General features: G+C 41.4%; 1 protein-coding gene across 1 annotated transcript in view; it reads right to left on the bottom strand.

Annotated features, from left to right (window-relative positions):
* LOC105438852 overlaps nucleotides 1–22,006 on the bottom strand; it is a 61,710-nt gene that overhangs the window by 26,557 nt on the left and 13,147 nt on the right. The window contains exons 5-6 of the mRNA XM_030997451.1: nucleotides 815–1,159; nucleotides 443–541 (exon numbers count right to left, since the gene is read on the bottom strand). Coding sequence (XP_030853311.1) covers nucleotides 443–541; nucleotides 815–1,159 — 444 coding nt within the window. The remainder of the gene's footprint in view (nucleotides 1–442; nucleotides 542–814; nucleotides 1,160–22,006) is intronic.

The raw sequence follows: 22,006 nt of genomic DNA, 5'->3' as shown, positions 1-22,006 counted from the left end.
ATCACCTCAAAAGTGACGTGAAGACCATTATGCCCCCCCCCCCCCCACACACTTTGATCTTTAGTAGACGAGCTTAGATGAGAAATAGTAAAGAAATGATGAAGAAAGTTGACCATAAAAATGCAAGAAACTAATGATGTTGACTTATTTCTTAATTACATAAAGCAATGAAGAAAATTGTGAGAGAATGCTAAATATATGGCTTCATATTTCAACACCATTATTCCAACAATTCTCTGTTCATGTTCCTGGGACCCATTTCATGAAAACCTGTTATTGATCACAAGTTATAATAACTGTTATAAGCATTTGATTGGCGGAGATCAAACAATTATAGAATTAGTTATCAATAACATATATGCTATAAAACCATCAAGTACAACAAAAACCTGTCATACTAATAAGAAACGCAGTACTAAATATCAATTCTTCTTTGACTTACTGCATGCCAATTCATCCTCGTAATAATCACAGTGGTAAAGCCCATCGCAAAGGACAGTCGATGACACGTTCATGTTGGAGCTTGAACAAGTAAATACGGCTGGTAAGAGATAAATGGAGAGAAAATAACTTATGAGTAGCTCATTATGCTTGGAAATTTAATAATTAAATACGCTTTTAGTTATTAGGTGCATCAAAAATTTACCTCATTTATTCCATTTTTTTCTTGTAAAACTGAATACATGGTTTATCTTCATCAGTCGACCGGTGTTGAATAATTCTCATTTTATAACTGGTACCAGTTAGCACTGCTTCAATACACAGAGCTTTAGATTTCACTGATATTTTAAAAGAAAATTAAGTCAACACTCACTTGATAGGTCAATGGAAAGGATCTCAACATCCATCTGGATACCACTGTATTGCCTCCCTCCTATTGCAGCAAACCACATCTCATTGGTATCTACAAAGACATCATCAGGAGCATAGTCTCTATATTCATGGATAGTTGTGATGCCAGACTGTATGTCAGACGGATCTTTACCTGTCCCTATTCGGACTTCATCATCATACTCGAGATACAGATATTGGAACACAACTCGAAATCCATTTGTAGCGTTTGTTAGTAGAATGGTTGCGATATACAATCGTGTTGTGTAGGTCCATGGTAATGAGATGAAATGTGATTCACCTTCCTCAAGATATGTTGCTGAATAATCTGTAAGAAATATTTGTTTAAAGACAAGAAAGAAAAAAAAGAAAAAAACGTAAGAAAAGAAAGAGGCACTCCCACAAGAAAAATAAAACAAATTTATCCAGTTTCTCCATAGTCAGGTCAATATATGGTTTGACCCCCACAAAATTGCAACAAAAGGTTTTTCAACGGTTTCTAGTAGTATTCAACCTCAGGAATAACATAATAAAGGTATACCAAAATCGAAGCTTCAGAAAGCGGTTATTTTCAAGATGGCGTCCAAGATGGCCGCCGATACCTAAAATTGTCCATAAATCACTTATTATCCACCCTAGACACATAATTTTGGTGTCTATCCCATGGTTTCAGGGGTCAGAGAATCCATTGAGACAAGTAAGAATGGTTTGTGATGGTCTAGGAAACCCAATATCTAAGATGGCGTCCAAAATGGCCGCCATAACATAAAAATAAGTCACTTATTATCCATCCTAGAGACATAACTTGGGTGTCTATGCTATGGTTTTCGGGGTCATAGAATCCATTAGGATAAGTTAGAAAATTAAGCAGTGGTTCAGGAAACCACGAAATCCAATGTGGCGTCCAATATGGCGTCCAAAATGGCCGCCATAACATAAAAAAGGCCATACGTCACTTATTATTCATCCGAGAGACATAACTGGGATGTCTATGCTATGGTTTTCGGGGTCATAGAATGCATTAGGATAAGTAAGAACGTTAAGCAGTGGTTCAGGAAACCATCCAATATGGCGTCCAAAGGGCCACAAACCACTAAGATTTCTCAAAAGAGGGCGCACTTTATAAACAGGAAATTAACTCTCTCACCCTTATGGTGTCAACGACCCCCCCCCCCCCCCACCCCCACCCCCACAAAAAAGTTCAATTCAACTATTGACAGGTCATTGTCAACACTGAGGGAGGGGGGAGTGACAAAGACAAAGTACAACTTAATAATAATATCTAGACACACATTCATAATACCCACCCACCATACGAATAAAAATGTTAAAACCTCGTGTTGTTCATGTCATCTTATAGCGAATACACATGCAGATCTTCATGTACCTTCATTTTGACGAGAAATGTACTTGAGTAAGAATAAATCATCTATTGCTTCACTATCAAGTGACTCGTTCTAGGGATTATGGCATACATCAAGTTGGCAAGGTCCACACACACTGGTGCATGGTAGTCCGTAACATCTGCAGGTACAGCGAGGTGTGCTACAAGCAGTACAGCAGTTGCAATGAATCAACATAAGAAGATTACTAGGTACATCCTTCCTATTCAACATCACTGGAACCAGGTGATTGTCCTCTAATTTCCAGCACCAGTCTGTGGCGTCCATGTCTTTTAATTCACTCTCCATCCATGCTATGACTTGGTAGTATGTTTTGAGGGAGTGGAATTTGGCGGAGGCTGGCGTAGGAGGGAGTCGCATTGGCAATTTTCTTGACGAACAAGTTGTTTCGTAATGATGCAAGTGAGTCATTAAAGCAGCAACCAAACATGACAGACATTGCTTTGATACCAAGTTCCTATATTAGTTCTTTTGGCTGACTTGGGAGAAGAAAAGTACTAGCACTGGATTCTTAAGTGGGGCTGCATTTCACAAGCTTATGGAAGACTGCTCTCTTTCCGATTCCGAATATCCTGGAAGTCGAATCACAACCAGTGTAGGCATGTCGAAAAAGTAGTTGTGAGCATAGATCTTTAGAAAACTACATGGGGTATGGACTATGTTGTGTGTTAACTAGTAATCCCACATAATTCCCTTTTTTAATTAAACTACTAAAAAGCAGTATCCCTCCAGACAAGAAAACACTTAATAAATGATCACATCCAGACAAATTGCTTATGGTTAAAAACTGGTTCTATATTCTATAATTTCACATAAGAAACAATGATTACAGAATTATCAGAAACCTCTTCTGTCTATCTCAACAGTGACAGACAATTAAACTATCACTAGGCCCTTGGTAGTTACTATTAATAATCAAACATAGATAACTTCCAACAGCACATTAATGTAAAGGAGACTCAACTTAGTCACTATGGTATTAATGATTACCGCTTAATACAAGTCTCGAAATATCAGGAGTCCTGTTCAGTACAACTTAAGACAGTACTAAAACAAGTCAGTTAAATATCATTCACACTGCATGAATAATAACAGTCAAGAAAATACTACTCAAATCTAAGCTAGACAGCGTTTAGATTTACTTACATAGGCACGAAATATTGTGGTTCAAGAAACCACTAAACAAATCTCTACTTGTGTATGTGTACGGAATGCACAACACGAGAATACAACAATATATCGGTGGATCTAGACTATAGCAGATCTAGATCAGTAGACCAGGCATAGGCCTAGAACTAGTGCAATTATAAACATGTAAAATATGTGTTAGTAAGCGTACGCACTCAACAACAGGCACTCAGTCAGTCAAAATAAGGTATCACAATGATAAACAATGCAATGCATAAATCACAATATAATTAACGTTACGTGAGTCATTGGAGTTGAATTCAGAGTAGATCTTCTTCAAGTTCTAGATAGATGTAGAAACTAGCTAGTCGAAAACAGTGGTCGATGAGCTGGTTGTCGATCGCGTAGGATATGAAGACGATGATCGACGCTAGGTGAATACCACGACGATGAAGACGATGTTGAAGACAACGATGATGACAACAATGATGAAGACGACGCTGGTGAAGACAGCGATGATGAAGTCGACGATGATGGAGACAACGGTGATGAAGACGATGATGAATCAGTTAACAGATGAATACAATGATGATGCAGTCAATGTCAATAGATCAACTTCAGTGACTTGCGATGCAGGTCGAAGAATCAAATGTCGAGACAATATATATCATATGAAGTCGATGATAAAAGGTTGTCCAACAATAATGCAGGTGAGAAAAACATTAGATCATATTAAATGTTCTATTCTCACTGCTGGTGAATTAAAGTGTCGTCAATGCTGAACATCGAGAGAGTCAAAATATATCTTGCAAAACGTACAAGATGTAAATAGGTGAGCACGTCCACCGGGAATGGTCTGGGGACGTAGTAGTTCAATCCTCGTTGGATACAATTTTCTAGGTACAATAATCGACACAATAGCAGCATGTGTGTATACCAATATTAAAACAGCTCACTGATTCCCGCACAGGAAAATCAGAAGAGCGCCAATCAACTACAGCGCGATTGGTTCAAAACAAGCGCACATGTATGTTAATAAGGCACGTGATCTAAATACTTATGAATAAATACGCGTACATCTATGTTAATTGGTCATGTGATCAAAATACTAATGAATAAACATCGTGCAGTAATAAATCGAGTTAAAACCAGTTCTGAGGACATGGCGTAATACCAAATCCTCGAACTCTCAATGACTTCTAAAGCGGCCATTTTGGATTAGAAACACAATATGTATACCAGTGAATTATAAATGAATGCACTGTAACATTAGTCGCTACAGATCTTTACCCAGGTCCACTTTGAACTGCTTAATATTAGGGACTTTTAGATTTGCACGAAGACAATGTGGATTGCTAAGGTCGACGTTCTTTTAATGCACTGCCTTGAACGGACGTCACACGTATCAGTCCACGCAAATCTAAAAGTCCCTAATATACACCTTCGGAGCCTTGAGGACGAGAAGAATTCACTGCAGCTTTAGCAATATGTACATCTGAATCCCTGGATACATTGATGACGGTGGAATTACTCTTCCTCAGTTTCTCATGGATTCATGGGTCCCTGCTTAATATTGCAGTCTCTTGATAAACACTCATCCTTCTTGCCTGAGAATACTGTGTCTGCATTGAATCTGACAACTGGATGGGCATTCTGCCCACATCGCTGTGGTGTGTATTATCATTAATTGACGGCCCTCCACCATAGCCGTCAAAAACTACATTTGCAGAACCAAATAGTGGGGGGGGGGGGTGTGAAATTAGCATATGATCGTTTTATTCTGCCATAGCTGTCTCCTGTCTTCCATGGTATCCGATGCACCAAGGAACCACCATCAAGGACATACTGTTCTGTGTTCTTATACGGCTTCACTCGACACTGATCAGTTATAGCATGAGCTAGCTGAGGCTTCTCAGCCTTCTGAAAGACATTCCTAGCCCCTCGAAAAGTGCAGGTAGGAACGGACTGAGCTCAAAACTCATCACCTCTGCTATTTCAACTTCCCTTGTTTTTTTTAAATACCTGGAACCGTTGAAACAGCAAAGCAAAGCAGCATTTATGGTTTGTTTAGGTACAATTTTTACTTTCAAAATCTCCACCAGAGTCGTAGCTTTGTGTTTCCTTTTGAACGAGACTATGAAAACAGCATATTGGAAGGCCGCTGAGCTATAATCATTGATGTACTCCAGAATAGCCCACTAAAAGGGATTGACTTGCAATTAGGTTGCTTCTAGACCATCATGAATTTGCTGGAAGCAATTGGTACCCTGATGAAAGGTACTGGACTTCGCAAATTCCTTAGAACTGATAGCAGGGAACTATACTTCCACTCTTACAATGTAGCCAAGGCTCCGAAAGTGTAGAACTGTAAGCATTTGAAAGTGGACCTGGGTATGGGATCTGTGCTCACAACTACTTTTTCTGGATGCCTACACCGATTTTGACTTCCCGGATATTCGGAATAGGAACGAAAGCAGTCTTGCAGAAGCTTGAGAAATGCAACCTCACTTTGGAATCCTGTGCTAATACTTTCCTGCTACCAAGTCAGTCAAAGCAGGAAAACACCTCCCTGGTCAAAGGAACTAATAGAGGAATCTGGTATCAAAACAATGCCTCTCATGTTTGGTGGCCGCTGCAACTCCCTCCTACGCCAGCCTCCACCAAATTCACTCCCTCAGAACATACTACCAAGCCCGGGTCGGGGGGGGGGGGGGGCATTACATTTGGTTTGGCCGGTGGTGTGCCGCTCAAGTCTCAAAACCCCTACCTATTTTTAGGGGTGCTTTTTCTCGTAAGTAAAGCCCATTTTTCACAATGCAAACACCAAAAATTTTGTAAATTTTGAAAACACGGACCCATGTTTAGGGATATTTCTGTTTAAAATGGGACCCATGTTTAGGGATTTTTTGTGAAAAAGTGACCCATTACAGCAGCACACGCCCGTATGTCTTTATATGTGATTCTTACTTGTCCCAATGGATTCTCTGACCCCCGAGACCATGGGATATATACCAAAATGATGTCTCTAGGATGGATAATAAGTGATTTATGGCCATTTTTAGGTATCGGCGGCCATCTTGGACGCCATCTTGAAAATAACAGCTTCCTGAAGCTTCGATTTTGGTATACTTTTAGTATGTTATTCCTGAGGTCGAATACTACTAGGAACCGTTGAAAAACCTTTTGTTGCAATTTTTTGGGGTTGGGGTGTTTTTTACCATATATTGACCTGACTACCATGACATACCTGATTTAAAGAAATGCACAAATCAAACTTTTAATTTACAGATTTTTATGTGACAATGTTCAACACAATGGGAAAAGACATCAAAGTGTTAAGGAGCCCCAAATTTGCCAAAAATTTGATGGCAAAATTTCCCTTATTTTTTAAAATCATAATGTGAAAGAGGATGTCATTTAAGACACACTTTTACAAAGACTTACCCCCCCCAAAAAAAAAAAAAAAAAAAAAAAAACATAATTTGGGCTTTCTGTTGTACACAGACAACCTAGTTGTGTATTTATTCATCAATATTCGACTTTAAACACCATTTGTTTTGAAAATCCTTGTAGGAATGAGTCTTACATGATATCAACTTTTATAAGATACAATTTAAGTGAAATTTTGCCATCAAATTTTTGGGGCTCCAAACACCGTAGAGAGGCTATAAGGTAATTGTGAAAGCTTTGAGAAAGGAAAAAAAAGTTTAGCACATAGGAAAGATAATATCAGTTGTTCTTTAACTTACTGCATGCTGATTCATCCTCATAATGATCACAGTGGTAAAATCCATCGCAAAGGGCAGTCAATGGCACAATGTTTCGGGAGCTCGAACACGTAAAGAGGGCTAGTAAAAGAAAGTAAATCATAAGTAGAAACTATCATTTTGTTAGCAAACATTATTTTTAACATTTCACGTTTGATTGTGTTGGATCGTAGCAATTTAAAATTAAAGTTAAAACATTCATGCCCTCACCTAGACAAAGGAAACGCTCTCGGCGGTCTCGCCTGCATTACGCAATTCGATATGATAACAAATTGAGGTTGGAACATTATTTATAGGCAGAGTGGCCCATTAGCAGGCCCCCCATAATGAAATCCTCTGAATATAATCAGCATTTTGAAGTGAATATTGACTAAGAATCAAGAACAAATAAGAAAAATTGATTCATTTATTCTCATATTAAGTTGTGAAAACATAATCCAAGTCCACTGACCTTTGACCTTGTGACCTGGAATTTGTGTCATATGACTTGTGATACTTGATAACCCTTGGGTACAAGTTTCATGGAATTTGAACGAACACTTTAAAAAATATGCTAAAATTCAAAATCTTGATGTTGATGCCACAAAAAAGTCTAAGTTTGTTGACCTAAAATGACCTTTGACCTTAACTTTAGTGACCTGAATTCTGCTCACATGATCGGGGATACTTGATTACCCTATAGTCTAAGTTTCATTGACTTATACTTTCAAAATTATATCAAAAATTAAAAAACTTAACCTTAGGTTAAGTTTTCGATAATGATGCCACAACATAGTCTAAGTCTGTTGACCTGGAATGACCTTTGACCTTGACTTTGTGACCTGAAATTCAACTCACATGATTGGGGATACTTGATAAGCCTATAGTCCAAGTTTCATTGACTAAGAATTTATACTTGCAAAATTATATCCAAAATTCAAAAACTTAACCTTAGGTTAAGTTTTTGATGTTGACGCCGCCGCCGTCACCGCCGTCACGGGAAAAACGGTGCCTATGTCTCGTTTTTTTTGCTACGCAGGCGAGACAAAAATCAAACCATGAAGAAAACAAAAAAGTGATTCAAATGTGTCAATTAATTTCCCCAAAAATCATAATACAATTACAAATGCCAACGATTTAACACATGGGTTCCTGTCCGAGGGTTCAACCCGATACCCCTCAAAACCCCAACAACAAGGTCTTCACTGATCACTAATAAAATTGTTCTGTCATATTATTCTTTTATATTGCTTTTCATATCAACTCTTCTCATTACTAGTTATGATTCATTTTTGTTTGTTTTTGTCAATGCGGATTACTTTTTTGAGTGCACTCTATCATTGTAAAATTATCGCAAATCGGCTTTGCCACAACATTTTTTTGTTTAAATCATAAATCATTATCTAACTATTTATCTATTTCAGTTGAACCATCAAACTGACTCAAGACCGACTCAATACCACTGATTTTATTAGCCCCTGGAGATAATCACAAAAATGTGATTATTTGTTCAGTTCCTAGTCAGTCTGGAGTCGGTCTTATTGTTTGTTTGGCTAGATTATGAAGTAAACCCGGGGTGATAGTGAGCACTAACAAAAAACAAGGGAAACGCTCTTGGCGGTCTTGCCTGCATTACGCAATTCGATATGATGAAAAATTGAGGTTGGAGCATTATTTATAGGCAGGGTGGCCCATTAGCAGGCCCCCAAAAATGAAATCCTCTAAATATAATCAGCATTTTGAAGTGAATATTGACTAAGAATCATGAACAAATACAAAAAATTCATTCATTTATTCTCATATTAAGTAGTGAAAACATAATCCAAGTCTACAGACCTAAAATGACCTTTGACCTTGTAACCTGGAATTTGTGATACTTGATAACCCTTGGGTACAAGTTTCATGGAATTTGAACAAACACTTTTGAAAATATGCTAGAAATTCTAAATCTTGATGTTGATGCAACAAAAAAGTCTAAGTTTGTTGACCTAAAATGACCTTTGACCTTAACTTAGTGACCTGAATTCTACTCACATGATTGGGATACTTGATTAACCTATAGTCCAAGTTTCATTGACTATTAAAGAACTTATACTTTCAAAATTATATCAAAAATTCAAAAACTTAACCTTCGTTAAGTTTTTGATGTTGATGCCGTCGTCATCGCCGCCTCCATCGCCGCAGCCATCGCCGTCACCGGAAAAGCGGCGCCTATATCTTGCTTTTTGCTATGAAGCGAGACAAAAATGGCATTTAGCAACATTCCCCCTTTTTTTAGTAAGAAAATTGGGGGAAATTGGTAAAATCAGGAAAAAAAAATCAGGTTATTATCTGGCCTGGTAAATAGAGCGATGCAGTGATATCCATCATAAATTATATTGAAATAAGTAAAATCGAGAATAATCACACACTTACTTAATAGGTCAATTGGAATGATCTCAACGTTCATATCAAGCCAGAAGTCACCCTTTGCTCCTATGACAGCAAACCACATCTCATTGTGACCTACATAGACATAATCAGGAGCATCGCTGGTGTATCCATGGATAGTTGTGATGACAGACTGTATGTCAGACGGATCGTTACCTGTCCCTATTTGGACTGTTTCATCACCATGATAAAGATACAAATAGTGGAACAAACTCGAAATCCATTCGTAGCGTTTGTTTGTAGTAAGGTTGCATTATACAATCGTTTTGCATTGGTGTATGTTAAGGAGATGAAATGTGATTCGCCTTCCTCAAGATATGTAGCCAAATTATCTGTTTAAAAAAAATTAAAGACAAGAAAGAAAAAAAGAAAAAAAAAGAATTTAGGAAAATAAAAGAAAAGCAAGTGACTTTTGCATTTATACATGATTCTAAATAATTCAATATAAATGATTTTATTTCTCATGCAAAACATAATACAATGAAATTGCAATGTTATTTGCAATTCAATAAACATGTAAGTATATTACGAAAATATACAATGAAACAAGACAAATATAATAGTAAAGGCACAAGAAAAGAGAAACAAAATAGAAGCAGAATTAATCAGAATTAGTGACAAAATTATTATTCGGGATTGCGTAATGTCAGACGACCCTTACAAGAACGGGGGCATTTTCCTTCTTAAAAAGTCATATGGAGTATTTATGGACACAATTTTTTGGGGAAACAATGTCTGTTCATTACAAAATATAAAGAACTGTCCTGTCCTGATATGCAGACATACAACTTCCTATTGACAAAATTTGCATAGGTCGACTTTGTTGAACTTCGATACTATAATTCCTTTAATTTGTGAAAATAGTCTTACCAAATGAAAATAAAAACAATAATTGCTTAATTGGTAATCGTGAAGGCATTAAGAAAACTGAATGAGAGGAAAATGTGATTTGCACACAGGAAATACATAATCATTTCTTTTTGACTTACTGCATTCTAATTCATCCTCAAAATGATCGCAGTGGTAAAGTCCATCGCACAAGACAGTCGGTGACACGCTCATGTTGGAGCTCCAACAATTAAACAAGGCTGGTAGAAGATGGAAAATGGAAAATATTGGTTGCTTATAATGCTTGAAATGTTCGACATTGGTTACACTAGGTTTTCATTGAATACTCCTCTATCAGGGGACATTGTATTGTCCTGTAACACGTTTGTCGTATTCAGCGCTCAAAATACACGGGGGCGGTGGGCGATTCGCCCCCGTGAGCTACAAAAACGCCCCCGTCAGGATGCTCACGGGGGCGCTTGCAATATTATAAATCACCCCCATGGAATTATAAAATAAAGATTATCTTTTCTCTTATAACTTGAACGCAATATTGAGTTTTAATATTCAAACCTTAAACAAATTAAATTGAACTTAATAGATTAGCATGCAAGATTTCTTGTTTTATGAGTATTATTACTGATTCAAACAACGGAAGCTCGCAGTGCAGTGCCGCCGTCAGCATGGCTATAGGCCTAAGTACTGCGCCGTTAGTGATGGAAAGTGCTTTGCACGCTGCCTCCCCATATCTGCTGGAGCTGGAGGCATGATCATGGAGAAGTTTTTCGTCATGGAGAAGCTTTTCGTAATGAAAAGCGTGAATCTGCTGAAATCTGGTGATTTCAAATGACTAGTAAATAATGAACCTCAACCAGTAAATCAATATTAGGGACTTTTAGATTTGCACGACGAGAACGTGGACTGCAACGTGTGACCTCCTTTTAAGGTATTGCCAGTGCATTAAAAGGACGTCACATGTGACTGCCAGTGCCTTAAAAGGACGTCACACATCTACGTCCACGTTCACGCAAATCTAAGTCCCTATTGAGAGGAAGAGGAAGACCAAGATGTCGTGGAAGGAAATGGTAACATGGGCAGATCTACGGGGGGGGGGGGGGGGGGGGGGGGGGTGAAAATGTGATGTGTATAGAAAACGCCATTATGTGTCCAGACCCACACAGTATTAGTAAATGTTGGTAGATGCCAGGAAAACATCACTTACGGGGGTTCAAAATAGCAACAACAAAAAATCGCCTCGCCGAGTACCCTTGGTACCAATTCAATGGAAATTTGTATAAAAAAAGAGCCCCTGTCAGTACCAAAATACTAGTGGTTCAGACTATTGTCAAGACTAGGAGCAGCATCGTCAAAACAATATGTGTGTAGATTAGAGTATAATGAATCTGTCAAGAAATGTAACAGTTACGGCGCACAAAAGACACCCACCAAAATATGACCTTTGACCCTATAATAGATGACCACTGGTGGCAGCATCACTGAACACTATAGATTTGTAGATTTGATCAAGATACACATCCATACAAAATTTTAAAGAAATCCTTCAAGAAATGTGGCAGTTACAGCACACAAAAAGGAACAATGAGGGCAGCATCGCCAAAAAGGAGAGATGTGTAGATTGTACCAAGATACATCTCTTTACAAAATTTGAAAGAAATCTGTCAAGAAATGATGCATGTAGATGGCACATGAGAGTGCCCACAAGACATCTATAAACTAGATGGAACTTCGACAGCGCGCAGTCGAAAATGATGCCTCCGTCATAGCTATTTCTCATAGACATGTATGACCCTTTAATCTTTGACCTCATGACCATAAAATCTACTCAGTTCATTGGCTCTGCAAGATATCCTGAGTTTGAAAGTAATCCATCTGTCAGTTCTAATGAGAATGCGTTCACAAGTTATTTTTGCATACATAATTAGCCCCATGACCTTCGACTTCATGACCCAAGAATCTACTCAGTTCATTGGCTCTGCAAGATACATACATGATCTAAGTTTGGCAGGAAACCATCAATTTGTTCTAATGATAATGTGATCACAAGCTATTTTTGCATACATTATGAGCCCTGTGACCTTTGACCTTGTGACCCAAAATCTAATCAGTTCATTGGCTATGGGAATGTAGGAGGCGATCAGGACAATGTCGTTGACACCACCTCCACAGCTGGGCAGCAAGAGCTTTCAGAGACGCTGACCGCGTCCCGCCCTGACGGTTGATATAAGCTCCCACTGTAGTGTTGTCCGTGAGGACTACCACAGAACACCCCACACACGCCCGTCTGAAATGCTGGAGCGACATAAATGCCACCAAATGTCTCCTGAGATCATCTCGCCCCCGCAATGCCCCCCCCCCAGCCCAGAAGGGACGCATCTGGTGCGAGGGACACTGATGGAAGAGGGGTATGCAGAGGCTTGCCCTGACCCAGGAATCAAACGTTCACCCAGGGGGCGAGCAGACGTAAGATTTCCCTCGGTAACAGAATGAACCGGTAATGAAACGGCAACTGCTAAAAAAAGACCTCATCCGAAGTCTGCAATCTGGAAATACCTCCACCAAACTGGCGAGGTAGCCCTGAAACTGAAACTAACCCTTGGCTGGCATTCTGCGAGAAGGCCGAAGGGACCAGACGGCCAACAAAATTGTCCAAATTCTGTCGTGGCTTGGCCGAGCGACCTGGTTCGGAATGTCTTGCTCCGCACCCAAGTACACTGGGGTACGGGTGGGAGACAGCTCTGACTTCTCCCAGTTGAAAAGAAAACTGAGCTCCTGAGGGTCTGGAGCAACAGGCGCAACTGATCCCGAAGATCCGACTCCGAACTTTCCAGCAAGAAACAATCGTCCAGGTAAACAAAGAGAAGGAGGCCGCGATCCTTCAGGAAGGCGGCTAGAGTTGCCAACACACGGGTGAAGACGCTAGGGGCCAGTGTGAGACAAAACGGAAGGACACAAAACCTGAATGTCTCACCCTCGAAGGCGAATCCCAGGAGATCCCACGAACGGGGATGGATAGGGATATGAAAATAGGCGTCCTTCAGATGGAGCGAGAAAGCCCAGTCCATCCAATTGTAGGCAAGATGGAAGCCAAAGTTTCAATCCAGAAATGCACCGGGGGAATAAAAGTATTAATCACTTTCATGTTCAATATCATCCGCAACATCCCCGAGCGCCTGGGTTTCACAGAAGTGGGTGGTTTCTCAACCACTCTGTTGCGCCCTTCTCGAGCAGCAACTTGTGTCTCGGACGAGATATGCTGCCGAAACAAGTGCGGACAAGGCCGGCGGACGGATACAGATCTCGCCCTGCGGGAGGGGCTCTGCAATACTTATACAGAACCCGTCCCGCACGACGGAGCGCACAAATACATCTCCGGTAATCGCTTCCCAATCGGGAAGGAAGGACCAAAGCCGTCTGCCTACCTTGTGATCCCCAGCCCGAGGCAAGACATCAAAATGCCTGCCCAGGCCTGGCCGGAGCCCTGCTGGGGGCCTGACGCCCTACCTTGCTCCTGAAGGAACCTCTCCTATGAAAAAGCCAACAGGTTACTTGTTACTTGTAGAGATAATCCCGATGGCAGCTATCATACAGCTAAACTGGGATGTCCGTGCAACGTGCTGGCATAGTGACAGTGCATGAAGTAATTCAAAACAGTGAATGATGTCTATTATTTACAATAAAACGGTGGACGTGCAAGTAAAAACCAAGACGTGGAGTCTACAGTAGCTTGGACCCAACAGGAGGAGGCAACGCTCTGATGATGGGTAGAGCAGCCTCCTGGAAGATGGTCACTGTTGGAGATATTACCGCAGCAGCTGATAGGTGGTTCCACGTCCAGATGGTGCGAGGATAGAAGGAGTACTTGAAGCTATCAATGGAAGCTGGGGGTACTGCATACTTCAGAGGGTGATCATTTCTGCCCAGATATGTAGCTGGGATAATGTGAGTGGGAAAAGGCATGTTGAGTTGATGATGGTGCATCTTGTAAAACAAAGTGGACTGTGCAAGAAGCCTGCGATTGTGAAGGGTATCCCATCCCAGTTTGTTGACAAGTGCTGTGACTGATGTTACTCTCCGGTAGTCTTGGTATACAAAACGGGCGGCAGCTCGCTGTACTTTCTCAAGACTTTGTATTGATGTCAGAGTCCGAGGGTTCCAAGCTTCACTGCCATACTCAAGTTGGGGACGAACAAGCATTGTGTAGGCTTTGGATTTGATGTTCTTGGTGCACGGTGATAGAGTTCTGCGTAGGAGGCCAAGGGTTCTATTGGCTTTCTGGGTGGTGAGTTTACATTGGGTGTTCCATTTAAGGTCATGGGTAATCGTGACACCAAGATACTTGTATTGTTTTACTCGAGGAATTGACTCATTTAGTAGGGTGTAGTCCACTGTGATGGGGTGCTTCTTGTTTGTGATTGACAATGAAGCACACTTCTTGATGTTGAATCCCATCAGCCATTTAGTAGACCAGTCTGCAAGAACATGGAGATCTTCTTGCAGTATATGAGTGTCTGAGGGAGAGTCGATACGCCGGTAGATGACACTGTCATCTGCAAATAGACGCATTGTGGACTTGATGTTGAGTTTGATGTCATTGATGTACAGCAGGAAAAGTATGGGGCCGATGACAGAACCCTGCGGTACTCCTGAAGTTACAGGCATCCATGCTGAGCGAGCACCATTGACGACGACAGCTTGATGTCTATTCGCTAGGAGTGACATAGTCCAGCGGAGAGAGTCTCCCCTGATTCCGTAGTAATGTAGTTTGGATCTAAGGTGTGGATGTGGTACGCGATCAAACGCTTTTTGGAAGTCGAGAAAGACGATATCAGTTTGGCCTCTAGATTGAAGAGAGGATGACCAATCATCGGTAGCTGTGACAAGTTGTGTTGTTGTCGAAAGATTCTGTCTGAAACCATGCTGTTCATCAATGAGTATGTTGTTAGCTGCAAGATCTTTAGAAATGTGGCTAAGCATAATATGTTCCATCACCTTACTGCAGATACACGTCAGCGATATAGGTCTGTAGTTACCTGGGCAACATTTATCTCCTGCCTTATGAATAGGGGCTACAAGTGCACGTTTCCAGTCCAAAGGCACTTCTCCGGCATTGTAACTCTGTTGAAACAGAAATGACAATGCAGGGGCTATCTCGTGTGCTAGCATCTTCAGAAGTCTTGGATGTATCTCATCTGGGCCACTGGCTTTGGATGGATTCAGTTGAAGCAGTTGCTTAACTACACCAGACCGGTGGATGTGGAGATGCCCTATGTCATTGTATAGGGAGGGCCGGTTTATGCAAACTTGATCCACGTTGCTCTTGGTGAAGGTAGAATGAAAGTAATTATTCAAACATTCAGCCTTGTCCTTGTTTGTGATATGGAGCTTGTTATCATTTCTCAAGGGTGGTATACCAAAGTTTTCAGATCGACGCTGTTTTACATATGACCAGAAAGCCTTGGGGTTCGCATATAGGCTCTCACCTATTATGTTGCAGACGTAATTGTGATGAGCTTGGCGGACACGTTTGGTTAGTTCGTTTCGAAGCTGCCTGTAGGCCTTCCAATTGGATGCACTAGGCCGACTTCGTGCCCTCTTGAACAAACGATCCCGCTTCCTCATTTGCCTTTTGAGGGAAATGGTGATCCAAGGCAAGTTGCGTCTGGCTCTTGACATCTTGGATGGGATGAATTCATCCTTGCACTTGTTGATGAGTGATGTGATACAGGTCCAGTTTTCATCAACTGACTTCAGCTCTGGTGAAGATGATAGAAAATCCATTGAGAATTTCGCAACAGCCTTGCGGAGTTTCTGAAGATCAGCTTTGTGGAATTGGTAGATTTTTCTTGGCGGAATGCGGCAAGTTCTTGGATTCCCCGAGAACGAAAAAGCAACGATGTTATGGTCCGATATTCCTGGATGGACACAGACATCGGACACCAGTGTTGGATTTGACGCAAGAAGAAGATCAAGTGTATTCTCAGATGCAGGGCGGGTAACTTCATTAACAAACTGGAGAAGAGAGTTCTCTAGCAGGATATCAAGGAGGAGTTGGTGGATGCTAGTGCGATTGCTGTTTTTAACAATGCATTCCTTCCAATCGATATCTGGTAGGTTAAAGTCCCCGCCGATTATAATATTTGGATGATTGCGTCGGTGTCTAGACATCAATGTGGCAATTGAGTTGCGTAGTTCTTCGAGTCCTTGTTCTCGGCCAGAAGGAGGGCGGTAATAGCTTGCAATGAAGAGAGGCTTGGCATTTGTGAATTGAAGGTGACACCATACTAGCTCGCAGTCTGTGTCAAACTCTGGACAATTTGACACGATGAGGGAGTTGTGAACAGCTACAAAAACTCCTCCGCCATGTTCATTTCTGTCCTTTCGGAAAACATTGTAAGAGCTAGGAAAGACGCCATATGTCGGGCAGGTGCCGTCTAGCTTCGATTCACAACCAAGTATGATATCAGGTCTGTGGTGATCGATCAGGGCCTGAAATTGGGACTGTTTCGTAAAACTCTTGAGGCCATTGCAGTTAATTATGACTGCTTTCGATGCCTTCCTTCTATTTTTCCTTGGTGAAGAGAACTGTAGGGGTGGTGCCTTGTCAGTGGGAGTGGAGGCTTGAGGACCACTTGTAACATCAACCTCGCTTGCATCGTCATGGAGAGCTGAGTAGCGGTTAGGACTAGTGAAGTCAGCATCCAGAAGGGAAGATGATAATTCTGCATTGATGCTGTTACACTTACAGCATATCCACGAAAAACTGCTAAGACGGGTGAGAACACTGTACGAAGAAGCCGAGATGCCTACACATGAGATGTGACACCAGGCATCACAATTGTCACACAATATTGCTTTGTCATTGACAGAGACATCCGACTTGCAGATAACGCATGTAGGAGGAGTGTCCGGACCTGGGTTGGGCTCAACTTGCCCACTGAGAAGTAGTAAGATGGCCAGGTGGCTGGTGGAACGAATGTTGAGGACACATGAAGAGTTACTGCGCTTCTGCTGGAATCTGAGAAAAAGGCAGAGGCTGCGTACACCTGCACGACTAAAATCACGAGAGCTGAAGTTAGGCAATATCAAAAGATGTTCCTGCTGATCTGGAAATCGTGTAGCACTTTCTTCAATGACGTATGTCTTCACAAGCACGTGCATAGAAGACATAAGGACAAGTAAGCTGATGAAGAGGTGATGTTCCTGCATGATGTTGTAGGAAGCTAGGTTTCAGAGACAAACAGCTCGATTTTGATGGACTATAGATTGGTGCAAATTTCGATAAAATGCTAGAGACTATAAAACAGGATAACAACTGAGAAAAAGCTGGTTTGGTCTCACTTGAATTGAATTGAATTTGTGAGTGTAGCTTTTACAAAGACAAAGACAAAGTCCAGCAAAAATAATAACTGGAAAATAACTGGAAATAAAATAACTGGATTGGTCTTACTTTATCTTGGATGGTTAAGAAATCTAGATGCTTGTAATAAAATATCCATAGATCATGATGAGTGATAAGGAAAAGTTGACTAGAAGACTGGGTTGATGTGTGTGTAGTTGTTCCTAAGTCCAGCAAGAATCTCAATGCATGGGACCACACTGTAGTTGTTCCTAAGTCCAGCAAGAATCTCAATGCATGGGACCACACTGTAGAACTTGTGCTGGGCCCCCTAGACCAAGCTTGAAAACTGATGAAAATATCACTTGAAGTAGGGTGTTACATGAAGATCAAAATGGTCTGGAAGGATCTAGAAGGCTGTTTGAAGATGATGATAGGGCGCGCATGACAAATAACTTAAAGATTATAGTAAAAAGTGAGATTTAATTTGGTAATGACAGAAGTACATGCACCACACTATGCCAACACTATGCACGATCAGGTGCTGGCACACGAGGCGGTGCCTGCCCTACCCGTCAACGGTGAGCAGCTGACTCTTAAAGTTGACCCCCAATCTCGCAGCCACCTGTAAAAAGTTGGACGAGAAGGTCTTGGTCTCGAAAAAGTCGCGCCAGTCCTGACATGGAAATGCGTACTCTTTTCCAACAACTAGCGTCGGAGCTACCTCCGCAGCCACACTCTTGTAGGCCAACTTAAAGTCCTTCGTCAGAGGTATCCCCCTGGAGGGAGCACCTTAACGAAAGAACACAGAAGCCTGGGCTACATCCGACTTAGTCGGAGCACAGACCTCAGGCTATTACTTTGCCAAAAGAGCCTGCGCATCTGCTGCAAGACCCTGAGAGACTTGGGGGCCGCACTGGCCAAGGATTCTGAAGCAGAATCAGCATCTTGGTCTCCAAATTCGGCCTCGTAGGGAGCCTGGACGTAAGGGGGCGGGCACAACCACGGGAATCTTCTCACCGGGAGGGGCGCCAAGATCCGGGAGGGGCGCCAAGAGCCGCTAGGAGGCTCTGAACCTGCCAAGACCAACCGGCAGGCTGGTATCAACAGGAGGAGTTTCTTTCAAAACTGGCGAACCCGCACCGGAATGAACCGGGTCAGAGTTCGGGTCGTCCAAGTCCACGGACCGGACCGGTCCACCAGCTCTCCTCAGCAAAGAGTTTCAAATATCGGTGCAGCCCTGACTGATCGACCACTGTTGGGGAGGGAGCGGGCATCCAAGCAGAGGCACCAATCTTCCTCCCAAGCCTTCGTCTTAGGCTTTGACTTCAGCTTGGTAACCAAAATTACGAGGTGACCTCTTGTGGGCGGGAACCGCCGTGAGGGATGCCAACACCTCACACTTGTCCAATGTCAACTGGGTGGGGTGGTCGGATAGTCTCTTGCGGCTTGAACCAACCCATCTGTGATGGGAGGGAACCGGCTCTTGAGGACTCAAGGCTGCACAGGGTGCTGCAGAATCACTGAAATTGCACATATCACCGGGTGGAGCTAAGCCAGCGATCGGGGTCCGAGTGTCAGTGGTCGCAAAAACAACGATGCTCTTAACCCGGGCCCGAACTTACCCACCGACACGCCCGAGAAGACAACACCCAAGCGAGTAGTCAGCTTGCCACTCGTACCCCAGAATCTGCATTTGCGGGAGGAGAGGCACAGGTACCAGGTTCAGAAGCATCCATGACGAACCTGTAGACAAAGAGAACTAGATGGAACTTTGACTGCGCGCAGTCGAAAATGATGCCTCCGACATAGAGCAATTTTACACACCAAGACAGAAGAAATTTTTCGAATTCAAGTTTGATTGTAATCCATCAACAGGTTTTCAGACTATCGCGATTTCAAGCTATTCATCATATACATGTATGACCCTTTGATCTTTGACCTCATGACCCCAAATATACTCAGTTCATTGGCTCTGCAAGATACATACATGTCTTGAGTTTGATGGTAATTAATCCATCCATTGGTTCTAATGTAGTGCGATCACAAGCTATTTTTGCACATTTTTGCTCATTATACATAATGAGCCCTGTGACCTTTGACCTTGTGATCCCAAAATATAAACAATTCATTGGCTCTGCAAGTTACATACATGACCAAAGTTTGGCAGGAATCTATCAGTCGGTTCTTGAGATCACGAGAACGGGACGTATGGACAGACATACAGACGGACGTAAGGACGGACGGACAACCCAAAAACATAATGCCTCCGGCTACTTCGTAACGGAGGCATAAAAACCAAAGAGAAAATCCAAACAAAGAGAGCATGAGCGAAATAAATTCAGCGCCACTTTATTTCTAGACAAAACAATCTCAAATTAAATGTTTCACAAACTAAATTCAAACCCAAAAGGCATGGACAAAAAATTAATCCAAACAACCACGAGCAGACAAACGGCCGGACCGCAGCTAGCTGTGACCAGCGAAGCGGAGCGAGCTAAAGTGGGACGCTAGGCAGATGAGTAAATTATCTGCCTAACCAACGTAAAAAAACCCAACCAACAAAAGGGTGCTAAACTGCTAAGCCGATATAGAATGCCCAGCCCAGCAGCATAACAAAGCTTCCAAAAACGGTCCCGAAAGAGGAAATTGCGAGGCAGAAATGTAAGTCAAATTTCCGCCTAAAATAAAATATGTGACCGGGAACCCGTACAACCAAATTATTAGAAATTAAAACGAGGATGGAATTTCATGCCCAAAAACTAACTAAGCCTTGCCAAAAGGACAAAAAATTTCTCTCTCGGCATGCGAGAATAGAAAGAGGTTGCGCACGCTGTGAACGTTGTGAACCCTGGGAAGGTGATGTATTGGTTTGGGGCATTCGCGAATGTGACGTTTTTGGTTCTCGATGGCTGCGTAGTTTAGGTAAACTAGCAAAAAATAGGTAGATGCATTGATTTATTGTGGTAAATCTTAAAATCACTCATTAAGACAAATCAAGTATAATTTCACACTCACTGGAATGGTCAATGGAAATGAACTGAACATCCATTCGAGGACTGGTGTAACCCTTTGCTCCTATGACAGCAAACCACATCTCGTTGGTATCTACATAGACATCATCAGCGTAGTCTCTATGTCCGTGAATAGTTGTGATGATAGACTGTATGTCAGACAGATCGTTACCTGTCCCTATTTGGACTTCATCATCATCATCAAGAACCAAATCTTGGAACACAACTCGAAATCCAATCGTAGCATTTGTTTGTAGCAAGGTTACGTTATACAATCGTCTTGGAGGTGTGTATTGTAAGGAGATGAAATATGAATCGCCTTCCTGAAGATTTCTTGCTGAATAATCTGTCAAGAAAGAAAGCAATTTTTTTTTTTTAAACAAGAAAAGAACAAATACCTTTCACATCTGTCAATGATTCTGATAAGTTCTTCAACTAGAGATTTGTAGATAAGCTTCATCATCGTGCCTGTTTACAAAGTTTTCACATGTCCCTTTTCTAGATATGAATCAGAAGTGAACCATTTTATACACCAAAACGTTGTTTCTTTAACCCACAACAACAATTTTAATTCAACTGCTAATAGATGCATACCCTCGCAGGGTACAAATGGCCTATATTGGTCAGAACAAGTTACCTTTATTAGACTATACTATTATATTACTAGGCAAGGAAGTTAACCGCATATATAAATAGGTATTTTTGCATATTTAATGTGCTATGACCTTTCACCTTTGGACCTCCATACTCCGAAATCAAACTATGGCTGTTTTTTGATACAATGTATTTTCATATCAAATTTCATTAAAATCCGTCAAACAGTACTAACGTTATCGAACAAAAACCAGATTCGCATATTTAATGAGCTATGACCTTTGACCTACATACTCCAGATCAAACTTAGGCTGTGTTTCAATACCATGTACCTTCATATCAAATTTCATTAAAATCCGTTAAATATTACTAAACTTATCAAACGGAAACCAGATTCATATTTTTTCGCATATTTAATGACCTAGGACCTTTGATCTACATACTCCAAAATCGCACTTAGGCCGTGTTTTGATACTGTGTGCCTTCATATCAAATCTCATTAAAATCTGTCAAACATTACTTATGTTCTCGATCGAAAACCAGATTTGTTTATACGGAAGGACAGAAGTAAGGACGGACGGCAGCATTATTTTATCCCCTCTGACTTCGTCGGCAAGGGGATAATAATAATAATGTGGGGTTATATACATGTCTAAAGATTGTAATTTTTCGCTT

Source organism: Strongylocentrotus purpuratus, unplaced genomic scaffold, assembly GCF_000002235.5.
Source record: "Strongylocentrotus purpuratus isolate Spur 01 unplaced genomic scaffold, Spur_5.0 spur5_scaffold_4, whole genome shotgun sequence".
In the NCBI taxonomy this organism is placed as follows: Eukaryota; Metazoa; Echinodermata; class Echinoidea; order Camarodonta; family Strongylocentrotidae; genus Strongylocentrotus; species Strongylocentrotus purpuratus.
This window is presented reverse-complemented; position numbering and strand designations above follow the sequence as displayed.